Source organism: Schistosoma haematobium, chromosome ZW, assembly GCF_000699445.3.
Source record: "Schistosoma haematobium chromosome ZW, whole genome shotgun sequence".
In the NCBI taxonomy this organism is placed as follows: Eukaryota; Metazoa; Platyhelminthes; class Trematoda; order Strigeidida; family Schistosomatidae; genus Schistosoma; species Schistosoma haematobium.
The window spans coordinates 58,831,863-58,849,476 of record NC_067195.1 but is presented as its reverse complement, the minus strand read 5'-3'; the positions used below and the strand labels follow the sequence as shown (position 1 = coordinate 58,849,476).

At 31.6% G+C, this 17,614-nt stretch overlaps 1 protein-coding gene across 2 annotated transcripts in view; it reads right to left on the bottom strand.

The window, feature by feature from the left end:
- ARFGEF2_1 (Brefeldin A-inhibited guanine nucleotide-exchange protein 2) overlaps positions 1–17,614 on the bottom strand; it is a 49,013-nt gene that overhangs the window by 17,052 nt on the left and 14,347 nt on the right. The window contains exons 8-12 of one of the 2 annotated variants that reach the window (XM_051208704.1): positions 14,341–14,451; positions 11,850–12,381; positions 8,283–8,613; positions 7,133–7,395; positions 752–1,007 (exon numbers count right to left, since the gene is read on the bottom strand). In XM_051208704.1, the coding sequence (XP_051072013.1) occupies positions 8,393–8,613; positions 11,850–12,381; positions 14,341–14,451 (864 nt within the window). In that variant the 3' untranslated portion in view covers positions 752–1,007; positions 7,133–7,395; positions 8,283–8,392. Of the gene's footprint in view, positions 1–751; positions 1,008–7,132; positions 7,396–8,282; positions 8,614–9,930; positions 12,382–14,126; positions 15,762–17,614 lie in introns of those variants that run through there. The other variant, XM_051208705.1, reaches the window with a different exon arrangement.

Genomic DNA, 17,614 nt, shown 5'->3' with positions numbered 1-17,614 from the left:
TAGAGAGTTATTCCTCTATGTGAATTGATAATTACTAGTCAATTCATTGTTCGTACATTTGAATTTCAGTCACTTCTGATTTATTATCAGCACGGGGATTTGTGGAGATTGTGGTACTTTCACTATTGATTGACGAGTCGATCTAAGCTAGTGGAGTCCAATCCATGTAGGATGGAAAGTTATTCACTTCAAGTAATGGATGAAGGGTTGCGCAAGATCATAGATTGATTGAAGTTAGAGTTAACACCATCGGATCTCGGCTCAGTGGTCTAGATGTTAAGCGTTCTCGTTAAAGACACGAGGCCCTGAGCTTGAGTTCCGAGTGCGGGAACGCGGATGTGCACTGCTGAGGAGTCCCATACTAGGACGGAAGGGTTGTCTTGCGCTTTAAGGCTTTCAATGGTAGTCTAGCACAGATGGACTCGCAAATTCAACTGTGAAAATTCTGATTTTTTTTTCAAAAAACGTAGAAGTGAAAAGCAGATAACGAAACAAATTGTGAACAGATACTTTAACTACATTTGCGCATCAGTCAAATGAATAGATAATTCAATGGTTCCGATAAGTATACAAATTAAACAGTTGAACTATTTATTAGCGTTATACATTCGCGTGTAATTAACCTTTTCATGTATTTTAAAATATTATGATTATGAAATCTATAAACAACAAATATGAATATTAACTTCTAGTCTACTATAGCGATTTTTACATGCATTATTTAAAAAAGAAGAAAAATAATTCTATCTACCTGAAAAGCATCAACGACAATACGTAAATGTTCTTTGAAAACAGTTTTCACAGTAAAATGACAAGTTTCAAATGCCATATCAACTATTGCTTCATTTAAAGACGATGCTATTAAGTGTAGAACAGCAAAAATATTTGTCCATCCAGAACGTATATTCGAATATTGTGAATGGACTAATTGATAAACACAACGAACTATCATATCTTGAACTTTATGACTGACATTTGGTTCAGTTTCCAGTATATTTACAAAAGGACTAAAATATATACATGAAGTTTATATTAAAAATAGATAAATAAATAAACTGAACAAATGATAGACATAAATAACGATGAAACATTTATTTGAGAAAATTTTCAAGAATTTCATTGATGATAAAATAGTCTGGTATATTACAGTTTGTTTTCATTGAATGAAGTAAGATAGTTAATAATAATTGTACAGATAATACATATTTGTTAACTATCAATAATAACTAAGCATATTTATTGCTTGAGGCCTTGAAAAAAAAATTGTTAGGAATGAGTTAAGCAATGTCCAAAAGAACCCTTTAACCCTATGATAACCAAAGTTAAGCTCATAATATTACAAGCGGATTTTAATTTTAAAAATCAAAACGGAACAGGAAGATGATTTGTAACAAGTATTGACAACAATAGAAAAATCATAGGGAATTGAAAGAGCACTAAACTGCTGTTTCAATCTAGCCAATTGCTCCTACTAAATAACAAGCAACTACAACCCAATAAAGAAACGAATTCAAAGCTCTCCTGTCTCATGGTCACCGTATTATAGTTGTACTCATGGTTTGGAAACCAATCGGTTATATTTTTTTACTTGAAATGATTTATAATAAATTACGAATTTAAATGATGTTTAAATGAATTTTCATTGCGTTAAGTACATTTTTAATCTATCATTGTCAAGGACGAACATGACAGAGATACGTCAGCTGACATAAAAGTTGTAGCAAAACAATTTCTAGATAAAGGATGAACTAAGCAAAAAAAACAGATACACAATATCCGGTTTATCAAAGAAATTGAAAAACAGAATGCAGTAATTTTAACATTTCAGGGTCGTGTGAAGGTGACTTACATCCTAGAAAAAAGTATAACACAGTTATCGACTTGTATAAAGATCACATGTTTAAAATAAGTGAAACTTGATGTATTTAAGATTAGATCATCACTTCGATGTCATTGTTAGCGAATTCTTAGAAACAAAAAACACTATTCAGATTAAACTACAAACTTTTTATACATGATTTGAGGTCAGTAGTTTAAATGATAAGTTGATAGTCAGTTTTCTAATCCAATTTAGATTGTTTTAAAATGTTTATATACAAATAAAATTATATGTTCCAACCAGGTGATTGCTAATAGAGAACTAATTTTGTTTTATATTCAAACAAGGAGAAAAATAAATGAAGAGTAATACAATTACTTGTTATGCTATTCAGTTATGTCTAAATGCATGATAAGAAAAACAAATGACCAATTTTCAAGGAACTCTCACTTGGTCAACTTTAGAACTAATAAGATAATAATCATATCTCTTACGAGATGATAGGATATTTATTTGGCTGATGTTATCTTGAACTTTTTCAAAATTCAATAGGTGTGTTGTATCTAGTGCTTTCGGCCATTTTTCTGTTCATTTAGTAAGTAGGTGGTATAATTTTTGCCCGAGATTTCGTTTCAAGGCTTGATTCTTACTACATTAATGTTTTTCGTTTGGGATTTTGATCTGGAATACACTATTGGCGTTTATAGCAGACTGTTGTGAATACACTTGAAATTCAATTCTTAGTAAAAAAAAAATTACACTCTGATATTTAGCAATCACTTACTAAATGAACGGAAGAATAGTCGAAAAAGCAGGATACAAAACATATACTAAGCATTAGATAGATTGACGATAACCCCTATGGGTTTACTTAATGCACATATTTCCTTCCCATCTAAATATACACAATTGAAAGTTTTTTACAATTTAATTTTTTACAGTTACCAAATAATTAAACAATTTACTTAATACTCAGTACATTATTCATAATCTCTTACTTCATCAGCATTATTTTATACATTAAATAATCGATGACAGGCGAGGTAATCTTATATCCTGTTAGAGGTATGAGGGCGATTATCACATTCTAATTGTCAACATCGCGGAAGGATACTTCTTATTGAGATACCAGGAAAAAAGTGGGTTCGGAGCGCTCTAGCGACCCATGAGCGTGACAGAAGAACACAAAGGACGATTTTTGAGGATTGTCACACATACAGCCTTTCTTCTAATACTTTTACATAATCTCATGCAATCGATTCCCTTTACGGACTTAAATAAAGCCAGGGCAAACATGGATGCAGAAAAATATGAATTCATTTTCGTGGTAACTGATCGGCTGCTTACGACCATCTATATATTGAAAGCATGTGAAGATATACTTGACAAGTCTATTTCGTAAGTAGTCTTTAATATTATTTGTATTTATTTTGTCAATCTTTCGCTGTATGTATATTTATCATTAAATGACTGTACCTGTTGTTTTAGTGAATGACCTTGAACAACTTTCCGTTGTTGTTGATTGCTAACAAATACATTGCTATACACACATACCTTGTTCTACTTTCGCTTGTGATTGAACTAACTGCATTCTAAATCAAACATTATCTGCATTTATAGACAGTGGGTCGGAATATATCATACCTAACACTAGTTTACATTACTGGAGAGTCCAACAACCTGAGCGGAGTTACCAAACATTTATAATTGTGGATTTTCAGTACCAGACCCAATCCGAACACGCATCAATTTGGTGAACTTAAGTAAAGTCCCAATTTTCTATTGTATTTGTAACAATTAACTTATATATATTAACATTACTATTGATCATTAATAACTTTGTTGATACTTTTTACGTTTACATATCGTCTGGTCCACCACAATTATTTGGTGAGCCCGACGTGATATTATAGACGTTTACTGTTTATATATATATATATTATTACTTGGCACGCTGTTCCATTTTTGTTTTTCCCACTATGAACTCTCCTGGTAAACTCATTGATATAGATAGTCCACCGACCAACCCCCTAAACTCTTCACAACCAGAAGATAATGCTTTAAGCTCGATCAACGCTATTTCAGAGCTAAGATTATCAACGTACGGTGTTAATAATCTCAGAATCTGGTTTGCACAGGTTGAGGCATTATTTTTGGCGAGAGGTATACGCTCGCAAGCGACAAAATATGCCCACGTCGTTGGAGCATTGCCCATAGAAGTGGCAACAGGATTCGGAGACCTGATTGATAATGTACCAGAAACGGACCCCTATGGCAAAATAAAAGCCACAGTAATCCACCGTACATCGCAATCTGACGAAAAACGCTTACAGCAACTGCTCACCGCATGCGAGTTAGGGGACAAAAGACCTTCACAGTTGCTTAGACATATGAGACAGCTAGCAGGCTCATACAAGTTAGACGAAGCATTACTTAAGCAGATGTGGTTACAAAGGTTACCACATAACGTCAGACAATTCCTCAGTATATCAGGAGCCTCTGTCAGTCTTGATGATTTAGTAGACATGGCCGATAAGATGATAGAAATATATCCCGATAGTCGCGGCGTTAACGCGATACAATCCTCAAGTAGAGAAGACATGAGCGACGCACTAAACATCCAGCAACAAATAACACAGTTAACACAGCAGTTAGCATCGCTGCATATATATATATATATATATATATATATATATATATATATATGTTTGTGCAGGAACCGGTCAGAGGTTATTTGGTGTTGGAACCCAAAAATCATAGTGGTTTATGCATTAAGTGCGGCTGAGAGACAGAAAAGATACGAACCAAAACATACATTGGAGGAACAGAGAGAAGAGTACATGCTCCAAAGAGCTTAAGACTGAGGGGCGCGTTGGATCTTAACAGTGTAATAGCTCGCCATTTACTTAGCACGGGGAACACCATTGACATTCCTCAAACTTTCAAAATTATTAGCAGACAAAGAAAGAGAGTCTCTTCAATTCACTGCAACAATGGCGTTAAAAAACAAACCTGATTTATGCATCCAAAATGAAACAGTAATAAACCTAATACTACCCTGGTAAATCATTGTTATTACCTTTATTTTATTAGTGTTCATTTTGTTATGTAGTCTTCCCTTACCGAATTCTTATTTTGTGTACATTAAAACCACCCCTTCACTCATGCATTTGGATTCACTTAATTTTCTTAACTTATGTAAACTCTTCAAATCCTTTTCAATTATTACGTAACCCATCCTATCAGTTTTCCAATCTCAGGAACCTTATGTAAACCCTTCATAACCTCTAAAATCATCACACAATTTATCTGATGTTTCTGAATCTCACTTTATTAATCCATCACTAACCCCTTGCTTTTTATCTCAAAATCAAATGACCTCCGACCTGTTCCTGTACATATATATAGAGTTATTATTGATGACTTTTGTCATTCCAATTCTTTACATTCATCTATGTCAATTGTTTCACACTATATCTTACTTCAATGCAGACTTTCAGTATATATATATGGTTATAAGCAGCTGATGAGAAACTACGAAAATAAATTCATATTACTCTGCATTTGTTTGTTTTGACTTTAAATAAGTTGGTTCCGTAATTTAAAACTTACTGCCAGTGACGGAAATCTGTGGAGTATGGCGAGAAGTGCTACCTTTTTTAGCGTCAACCGTTTTTACCTCAATCTGCCGTTGTGGGAAGGCAGAATTACTGTAGATGCTGACTATATGAAAGAAACACCTTACTGCTGCACTTATACAATCAACAGTACGACTTCACCATCAGACCACGAGCTTGCTACTTTCAGTAATGTATGATGGAACGTACCATAATTAATAATAATACTACTAAATTACTTAGCTTACACCATTTATATATATATATATATATATATATATATATATATATAAATTACTAGCCTATGCTTCATTGGGAGTAACAGGCGTAAGTTAGTAAGTAAGCCTCTCAGTTTTATTTGACCAATAAGTTGATTTAAATGATCATTGTGTATTAGTCATTTCAATCTTTGCAAGCGCAATAAGAAAACGCTTCTTTAATAATATATAAAACTGTAATATAAAAATTGACCGAACTCATAAAATAAAAGAAACTAATGATAACTTATTGTAAAAAGTATTTTTTTATTTACAGCAGATTGAAAATGAAAGGACTTACAAGTTGAACAAAATAGTTTTGTCATTGGATTTTATGTTTTCAGGACTGAATAATTTAATTGAGAAACTTTTATTATTCTAAAACTAACAATTAACTTTATCTAAAGTAATATGTATAATCATGACCTTGAGTATGATTGGACGTTTCAGTAGTTTTACTCTGTATACATTTTACAAAGGTTAGCAAGATTATTTTCTTTACAATCCCTTTGTTTAATTTAAGAACAAGTTGACTTTAAACAGAAATAAAAGTACAACTTGTGATAATTTGTTTACATTTGTAAAGTTATCTTTTAATAGAAACATTTACATCATTTAGATATTAAATATTATTGCCTGTGTATTCAACACTACTGTGTATCTGAGAAAATCGTCAATATCATCCGGAATTCATACGACGGACTATACTGCAAAGTCGTGCGTGGAGGACAACTGGTAGATGTACTCTACGTGAATTCCGATGTCAGACAAGGCTGCTTATTTTTGCACATTCCTTTTTCGCTGGTTTCCGACTGTATTATGAAGACATCCATAGCCCAAGGGAAGCACGGAATAGAATGGACAGCTTGCATACAGCTAGACGATTTCGACCTCGCAGATGATCTAACTATTCTATCCCATACACACCAACAAATGCACATGAAGACAACTAGGGTGGCAGCAGCCTCTGCATCAGTAAGCCTCAACATACACAACGGAAAAACCAACATCCTCAAATACAACACAGAGAACACCAACACAATCTCACTTGGTGGAGAAACTCTGGAAGAGGTGGAAACTTTCACGTACCTGGACAGCATCATCGATGAACAAGGAGGATCTGATGCAGACGTAAAAGAAAGGACTAGCAAAGCAACGAAAACATTCTCACAATTGAAGAACATCTGGAACTCGAAACAACTTTCAACCAACATCAATGCCAGAATCTTCAATATGAACATCAAGACAGTTCTACTGTCTTAGTGTTTCGAACTCTACAATACTATCTATACTTAAAATTATTAATGACTAAAGATAGAATAGTTGATTTTGTTGTCTGTGGTGTAAGACTAATCACAAAAAATGAACAATTCCCATTAAATTTCTGCTTTATTGACAAAAAGAATTTACATCTACTATTTAATTAATAAACTGCTTACCGAAGAAATTCTTTTTGGAAATGAAAATTAGGTAATTCACCTTTTTCTATTAATTTTACTGATAATTGACGTAAAGAATCCACAACAAATTCAGCAACATCTTCATCAACTGATCGACCAGCTGTAGTGAAATGACTACCAATATGTTCCCAAATACGTGACCATTGTAATCGAATACGACCCATGTTATAATATGAAATTTCAACAACTTTCTGAAGTGAAAATGTCCTTGCTTGTGGAAGATTCAATTCCTCTTGACTAACCTATAACCATAGAGTAATAAGAAATAAACGCTATATATATTTGATGACATGTAGTGTATAGTATTATGTCTGAAAATATTAACAAACTGAAGTCGGTTATTTGTGTTTAGGCTTTTGATAAAGATCTGATTGACATCTCAACAACAGACTAATAAGTATTGTTTGAGGCGAACTCATCTTGTAGCACTAATAACTGTCGCATGCACAACAACGTAAGCTATACAATACTTAAGATCAACGCATTCTAATGTATCACACTGTCGAGGAGGTATTTTACGATTATCACATTAGATTACAATAAGACCAAAAACTTTACTGGTAGAATTTAAATCAACATTTAACAACTGACATTATGAAAGTAGTTATTTTTTATCTAACCGGTTTAAATTCGATCTCCATGACATGATACTGCCTCATGAAAGCAATCCAACCAGTATAAACACGAAAAGTACTTAAATAAAGAGTATGATTATGGGATTCAAGGAGAATCCCTTAGTTAGTTTTAAGTTCATTATTTACAAAGAACAAAAAACTGAACCGTGCTTTTTTACGATGAAGTTCTGGTAAGTCACGAAATTCGAAAAGTCTTCAGTAAAATAAAAATAATCAGACGATCGTAAGTCCGAAACACAAATATACTTTTCATAAAAAGACATGTTATACTATATTTTATGGAGGAGTGATGGCATACAACTTCCAAACACTAAGTTCATGGTTCGGGCCCCACACTTCGCCTACTCCAGTTTGAACAATCAGATGTTAATATTATTAGCCGTTATACTTAATCCGGTTTACTCTTAAGCACCCGAGTAAATAAATTAATTTTAATTTAAATGAAAACTATTTCTATAATACTAGAAAAGTTAAAAAATTATTTATAAGCTTACTTGACATAAAGCTTTTACAAATTCTACAATAGCATCACCATTTAAACGGACTGATCCTGTAAAAATTTTGTCAACAGCAACTACCACACTCTGTGATCCAGTCTCTCCCATTACTTCTTGTAAAACAGCAGCTTTTTAGAGTCGACAATAGAAGCCGCTAAACTACCTGGTGCTACGGGTTCATTCAAATTAGAACTTACAAAATGATTAGATGTAACTGTCGGACTAGATGCTATTAAATTATTGGACTTGATAGAACCATTTTCTGTTGTTAATGAAGTAACCATAGATAATTCATTTATATTTTGGTTATAAGAATTGTTATATGAATCTAAAGGGAATTAATATTTAAATTGTATAACTTAATGAAGACATGAAAAACAAATATCTTTTATTAAAAAACACAGTGGATTAAGAGAATTCGGAGTACTTTTAAAAACGAATGAGAAATAAGTTGTTTCTATTCATATTTAATAATCACTATCAGTTTATATATTTCATTATATATACAACCGTGTATTCGAATTTATCAATTCTTACAAATAGTACTATGATTTTCAGTTATTCGTCAGAATCCAGTAGTTCAGATTATTAAACTTATTCTAGTAAACACATGCTCTATAGCTTGAAATATAAGAACAGTATAAATTGTATTTTTCAAACAAAATTAAATGATAATTGCACTGAATTCCAAAAAATAACTTCAATTATTCCAAATATGGACTGTTGGATTCTAAGTCTGCGTCAGAATGTTAGCATACTTATTATGAGTTTTTATGACACCGAGTTTAGTTTTGTACAGCCGAGGATATGTATTTTGTTATGGGACTGACTGCGTACTAAAAAAGAGAAAGCTGCCTGACAATATGATGACGTTTATTGTTCATTCAAGTAACATTAGACAATGACAAAATTTAGGGTGAAAGAAACCATAAATAGATACTTTAGCTTGGTATCCGTTGGAATTAGAAAATTCAATCATTCAAATGGGAAATAACTATTTAATGGTTACTCTAGATATTGGAAGGATATTTCCACAAAATCATACAACCAGCAAAAAATAATGTAGAAGCCGCCCATAAGAAAACTGTGTCTTTCAAGCAACACATATCATTAAACTTCCAAGTCTATTGAGGTATTCCAAATTGGAATGCAACATCTCTCAAGTGCTACTACCTTTTCCGTAGTTTTCTAAACGTTAAATCAAATTTATATGGATCATTATTCTATGAATAACCAAATAACTAGACTGGACAAAATTAGTTTAAATAGCAAGTATTCAGTTAATAATTACTTTCATTAAAAAAAACGAATACATATAATCTGGAATAATTTTGTCCTAATAAATAAGCTTTCAAAATGTTTCCACTTTGAGAAAAATAATCGATGTAATCAGTCACTAGTATTAATGATTTACAATAATCGTATTGGGTTAATCCATTTGCATCAACTGATTCCTTAAAAAGAAATGAAATTATATAGATTTGACAAGGGTTTATGTTAACTAAATTGAATATTGTTTAGGTTAACTGTTGCAAAGAAATAAAATAAAATCACTTGATTCTAATCAAAATGACCAATGCTAGAAAGAAGACAATAGCTTATTATTATTAGTAAATATATAAGTTTGGTTCATATAAATTATGTTCTTAAATGTCATTTTTAAAGTAAATGTGAAGCTGTTAGTGAATTTTGCAAAACCAATGCATATTATTATTATCATTATTATTATTCCAAACACAACCAGTCATCTAAATTGTAGGCTTGAAGATCCCTCAAAATGAATACATTTTTACCACTGTGATTTCTTATTATCTTTTGTCAAAGTTTTAATTATGAAATTCCCCACTAACAGTATTGAAAGCTACTAAATGAATATACATCTGCGAATAGCCTACTTTTTTATTTGATGCACAAGTAAAACGGAGTACTTTAAAAAATATTTATAAAGAATCGTGTGATATATCAAAGTTTACATGTCTTTCAAACATTTACATTTTATTATCTAGTATGAATGAATTCATTTCTTTTCAGTTCATAGTTGCACTTTTAAAGTAGATGATAATACCAAGAGCATTATTTTGTGGATTAGTGGGTTCATTCTTTCGAGTATCCAATAGTACATTCGAAATTTTTTTTCAGAAGTCTATAGCAGAGATCGCTGCAGTGGTGTTAATTCAGTTGATGTTACTATCTTGAAACACCGAATTCGATAGCTTGAATGTGTGAAACGAATGTCGTTCCACCAAATCCCAAATCGTGCTTTATTTATGAGCACTGAGAGAAGTGATTAATTATGAAAAGGTCCGGAGGTATGAAAAAATTCTGAACAAAACTGACATCTATCAGCCCATCACAATTCGCTAATTAGGGTCCTAGAGAGTGGAGTGGGACTCAAAACGATGACCTACTGATTGAAAGATGAGTGTATTAACGACCAAGAAACCTCCCTATAAAACATAATGTGGTAATAAGGTGGATAACATATCTCAAACAAAAACATACGACTATAAAAGTTTTTTTGCATCAAGTCGACTGGAAATACACACCAACTAACCATTTAGGTTGAAGGTCGCAAACGTAAAAATATGATTTGAAATAGACTATTTTTCAACAAACGGACATCAATCCTTTACGACTTTTGGGAAGAGTATACCACAAGCATTAAAGAGATACTTCAAACTTAGTATACAAAAAAATCAATGGATATATACAATTGGTAGTATGGTGAACAAACCGTGTTGTTGTAAACAGTAAGAACCAGTTGTCATGGCTTTAAAAAAATAGCGGAATTCATATTAATCAATGAAAGAGAAAAAACCATGGTGATATGCATAGATATTCAAAAGTAGCTGTGAACCCGAGTTGTAAACAACATAGAAAATATTTATTTAGAAGAATCAAGTTTCCCGGTAAACACAAAAAACAACAACAGTTCTGCATTAGATACTCAGTCAAGAACCAAGATATAAAATCATCTATAATAACTATCGTCGGGACGAGTAATTAGTTATGTAAAAATTAAGCACTGAGCACATAAAGGACATTAGATAGTTACCATCAATTTAAAAATTATTTGATTTATTACACGCGTTATCAGTATGCAATGCGAAACAATATGGATGGTAGAATCAGCTAATTACTTACGTATATTATATGGCTCATAGGCTCCTTACTACAATGGGGTTTTATGAAGTATGCAGTGGATGATACATGGTATACAGAGGTAGACGAAACAAACGAACACAAAGGATTTACTTGCAATCCATGACGTGATTACAGGGAAATTTAGTCCAAGAAATATCGACAACAGTCAGTCCATAAATAAAATATCCATCGTCACTATCTAACCTAATACACGTTTTTATTCATGAAGATCTCATTAATTGGAAATGAGTAAACCTGGAAATACAATAATTAGCGTAATACAAGTATAAAATTACACCAAACTTCAAATAAAATTGAAATGAACAGGTCTATTCAATGTCTATTCTATCTATTCAGAAGTATGATTGATTTATATCCAGAGACCATTTAATGAAAAAAAGTTAATTTATGTAAACTTACTGAAATGTGTTGGACGGTTAACAATATGCGGATTGTTAGAATTTAATCCATATGTCGATGAAATGGCATGAGTAATTAAATGTGCTGATTCCAGTTGAGATATACACCGTAGAATTTCTAACCATGCACGTCCTAAATAATTACCATCCGTTTGAGCAACTGTAATCAATGTACGTATTGTATCAATATTTTTCTGTTTCATCGCTTCTGGAGTAGATAAAGCTGGATTAGAAGTATTTGATCCTGATGCATTTGTATAAGCATTGCTAAGTGTAGATGATGCATTTGTATTAATCTTCTCAGATCGTGGACGACGAGTATTAACAGTTTGATGATTATTTCCATTTATACCTGATGAATTTCCACTCGTAATAGTAAGATTTACATGTGATGTTGTTAATAGCAGTGTGAATCGTGCTAGTGCTTGTACATAAGCATCTCGTTCTAATTCCATATGAAATATACATGCTATACGTATGGCATATCGAATACCTTCTAAGCACAGATGATTCACATCTAGTGCGTCAGAATCCTGTTCGAAACAAGAATATTTTGAAAGAATTATATATATATATATATAAACAAAGTAAAGACAACAGGTCACTGGTTAAACTTAGAAAGTCTAAAATGACTGAGACTGTGTCTGAAACGACAAGGTCACATTCTTTCTCAGTGTGAATTGATGAAACCAATCGGCCACGAAAAATAGACAGAGTAAAATATAACCTTGTAACATATTGGTTGAAAGGTATTTTGACTATTAAGTAAGCGCTTGATAATACTATCATTTTAACCTTTGAAATTGCGAGTTTTTCAGATACACTTAAGAAATAATAAAAATTCTAAACTCATATTACATTATAATAAGACATGATAATTTGAACTAAAAAGAAATATGTCACTTTAAAAAGTTACAGCAATTTAAAAAATTTACTATATATATATATATATATATATATATATATATATATATATATATATATATATATATATATATATATATATATATAATGCATATATTACCAAATAAAAAGGCTAATCAACGCCTAATGGAAAGAAATTACATTAAAAGAATATATACGAGCCAAAAAATCTTCGAAGAATATTAAGATATCGATTTATGCTCAATGAAAGATTATTTCATTGGAATTCATTATAAATAAGAGTGAAATAGATTGAATTTTGTATGGTTTATGCTGAATCAAATATTAGACAGTAAGTCATAGCTAATGTAAAACCTGGCATCAATGTGTATTATAAGTCTAAGTTACTACACCTTATATCAATACATTTAGAAAAGAAATTAGCAAAATAAAAGATATAGATAAATGATAAGCTAAACATTAGAAATGTGATTTAAAAGAAACAAATGAGATCAAGATTTGAAAAAAAAAGATAAGAAACAAATGAATCTGAGAAAATTTGACTGATTTCAAGTCATGTCAATCTTCACTTGCACTTGTAAATTATGTCTGCTTTCAGGGCTCTAACCAGGAAGCTTTCAAATAAGAACACGGGTCAGACCAATCATTAATGATTTCATGGACTAATGATATGCCTTGATCATTATACCTATGGCTTTCTTATAACCTACTCTTTTGTGTCAGCTAGTATTGCAAGTCTAGGTAGTTGGTAACTAGGCCTGTGTAAAATATTTTAATCTTCACAGACGGAGAAAATTGATGACTTCATCAATCGATCTGTCAGCTTCAAATAGCATCTTGCGTTCCATCTTAATAATATTGACCTGAGTCGCATCGCAAGTGAGAAATGCTTCAGAGAAATCTATAATCAAATAGTTGTGGCTTACGTGGATGTTGATTAGGCTAAAAAATTGGTTGCATGAACAGAGGAAAAAAAGAAGTTCGGAAATTAAATATGTCCGTACAAAGATTAGTGGGACTTTCGTTTGACAAAGTAAATTGTTTACTAAGTAAAGTGAATTTTCTCTTTAACTGCTTAGTTTGACTCCAAAAAAATACGTGCACTGGAGTTAAATAGTTATTCTAATGTTTCCTGAATTTTCACGGGCGAATTAAAGTGTGAATTACCTTTGATTATGAAATTGTCAGTATAAGGCGATAAATACACAAGTGTTTCGCCTTGTAACTTATACTGATAGGAATGTTATGCTGATATGGGAATAAAGTTATTTGGTTGAAAATTGAGGCGTTTAATATTTAACATCTCAAATAACTGTGTGAAAATTGTTAGTGATACTAGACAATTGGATGAAGTATGTTATTAACAATGATAATATCCTACAATAAAACCTACTTTAAAATGCAAAACAGGACCGAGATACTTATTCAAGAAGTAAATAAGTTGCCAGATATTGACCACTTAAGTCTTGAATAATAACAACTGTAAAATTCAAACAAATAACATAAAATAGTATCTTCAGCAGTGGGGATAATACATATAGGATCACTTTAACAAAGTAAAGTATCCATTTTAAGCTGTATGGTTAATAATTTCAAAACATTATTACCTGTAATCCAACACTGAATGCGGCCAGAAATGGTGTCCATGCTAGTTTGAACATTGGACGAACATGTTCACAATGAGTTGCACAGGTGAATTCAGATGAACCAGACATTACCTATATAATTAGAAATTAAAATTGAAGAGAAAATCATGAACAATCAAAAGATATTGATGATGAGTTATCATTACTCGACTTGGTTATACTTTGCAGTAGACACTAAACATTTTTTGGCCTAAACCTGTTATAGGAAATAGAAAACTATAACCACATTAAATATGAAGTTGAATAACATGAAAGCTGACGCGATGATTTATATTAAATATTTTATATTTATGCACTCCGGGATATAAGCTTTATTAAGTTTTATAAATTTGAAAAGAAATAGCATATCAGTCTTTTCAAAAATTTGACTACAATAAATTACGTATTGGTCCTGGTATCACTAGACATCTTAACATGATTTGTTTACACTATTCTATCATTTTTTAACTGGAATTCGCCTTAGCTAACATAAGAATGTAACGACTCGTCTTTTTTCCACACGAACATTTTTTTTAGGTTCTAAGATGTCAATGAAGTCGGTTGAGAAACGGCATGACTAAAAGAAACAATTTTCAGGTTCGAGAATGAGGTCATACTGTTAACTGCATCGAGGCATGAGAATGTAATTCCTATGAATAACCGGCATGCATGATGGTGCTGTTTTATCACAGAGGGGCTTAGAAAGGGATCATCCAACGTTATGATAGAACATTTGACTGATGGAATACTAAGATGATTGATGTACACAAACTGATGACTAACTCACACAACTAAATGAGAAAGGTAAGTCACTGATGAAACCACGAGTTTTAACAAGATTTCCAGGCTCTAATCTGCTTTTCACAACTTCGGTCAAGCTCCAGACTACTTCTCAATCATTCAATATCCACCAACATCCTGAATAAGATATTGGTATCTCACCTTCAACTCAACACGAGAAGTTAAGAAAACTGTAATTCATTTGAAGTGAAGGAGATCAGGAAGATCTGATTACAAGGGAAGGGGCTAGGTATAGTTAGATTCCTTGAAATATTAACTGTGTGGTGACATTTGCCAATGAAACAATGATCAAAGTAAATAAACCCACTAAGGAAATATTTACTTGAACATTCTTAGTAAAAACAGAGTTTAAGGTTCATATGGATTGACTATGTTAGAGACATCTACTTTTTCCCAATTTAGATTTGATTTTGTCATAGATAACTTCCTAGAGGTAATTCTTTCTTTGTTTAACCTTGCATTGATTAATCTCTTTAACTGGATACACCTGTATTGACTTTAAAAATTATAAGAATAAATATTTGTGTATTGGAATATACTTTAATTAACGTGAATAGTGTACAATCAGAATAATCATGTCTATGAACATAATTTATAAACACTATATATGAAATACTGAATTTTTATGAATATCTCTAAGGTGTTCCAGATAGAGTAAACTCGAGCTGTTTTAAATAATTATGTTAACCAGTGACAAAATTAAGTTATGGTATACTTATGGATACTGAATAACTTTATTTTCGGTAAATATTATTTACTGTTAAAGTTAAATTTTAGCATGGATTAACATGAGCTGAAAAAAATGGAAACTGGGAAACACTAGACGGCTGTTTTATTATGGTTTGCTACTTGTCAGTGATGCATAACTATTCACTATCTAGTAAATCACGCAGAGAACGCGTTAAATATTTAGACCGCTGAGTTGAAATCTAATGGTAAACAATCCCAAATTTAATCACTTCTCAACATAACATGATCAGTCAACGCGATCGGTGGTATTTTTCATGCGCTGCAAAAGATTGAATCTCGTTAGTAAAGAAATCTCACTAGAAATTCGTAAACTAACCACTACCACTAGTAAGTACACGACTTTTGTTAAAATTATACAGTTCGAGATAGGGTTTTCATAATGGGTTAATATGTATTTATATGAAATATATCATGATGTTGGATACGATTAAAAGATATAATGTTATTGAAATCAGAAACCAGGAACAAGAGGTATTTTGATAATCTTTCTGAGGTTATTCAAAATAAATTATATGATTAGATTGTGAACTGGATCAGTTAAATAATAGATACATTGATATTCTTAATTTATTGAACATTCCTGTTTGTGTTTCACATAAACTTTTGTTTGGTTCTACCTAACAATTTCTTATTGTAACTGACAAATCAATAACACTTGATACAATTTAATTACTGACTAAATTACAGACAATGCTGAGAATGAAATGTAATCTACAAATTTATTCATTCTTGACAAAATAATATTAGTTTATTGTTACCGAAAATAAACTTCAATTATAAAACTAATGACAAATATACAATATGACTTTAGTCACATTCTATTAGATAAAGATAAAAAATGTTAAAATGTCAAACGAAGTAGTAAGTAATAAACATCAATTCAGTGTTTGATTTTATTTATTTTTTGATTATTATGTTTCTTCTATATTGACCTTGTTATCGATGTGTAACCGTAGTTAAATGTGTATTTGATTTGTTTATTTGTTTTTTACAAGAAATATGATAAACACATAATTGTGTGTATTTGTAGTTACGTAAAAATAATATTTATTTAAGAAGAATATTTTTCTTTAATAAAAATTTAGTATTATTCGTTCTGTGTTTTAGAATGGAAGGATGGTAAACAGAAAATTAAACAAATACATCAAAGTATAATACTTTTCAAAAATTGATTAACTTAGCTGGAAAAAAAACTAGTTCAGTCATTAATGGTCATAGGATTAATGTTCAGTTTTTCTTAATATGATTACTGGTACTTTATTTAATTTCCCTACTATTCATCTCGTTGTGCTGTCCTATGAGAATTTGAACCAACGCAAATATGTATTAGGCTCTATGCTGATTGACTGATTGTAATGGTTAACCGTTTACGATGAGATCTGAATGTTCTTAGTTTAATCCCTAGTGTGGTCGTGCGTGCGCACTGCCAAAAACTCTCATACTAGGACAAGATAGATGTTCAGAATCTCCTGATTCTAAAATGTACCTTCAACTAAGATCAATTTGTCATAAAGACAGCCTAAAAATAATTCGGCAATAATTTGGCTGAACGGCTTTGTGGAGTTTATTCGCATCATGTATTACAGTCTGCTGAAATATCAGTCAGTCAGTCAGCTACAACGTAGGACCAGGCACATATATGCATCGGTTCAAGTTGCCATACCTCATTAACACGACAAGATGGACACCGGATTCATAAAAGTAG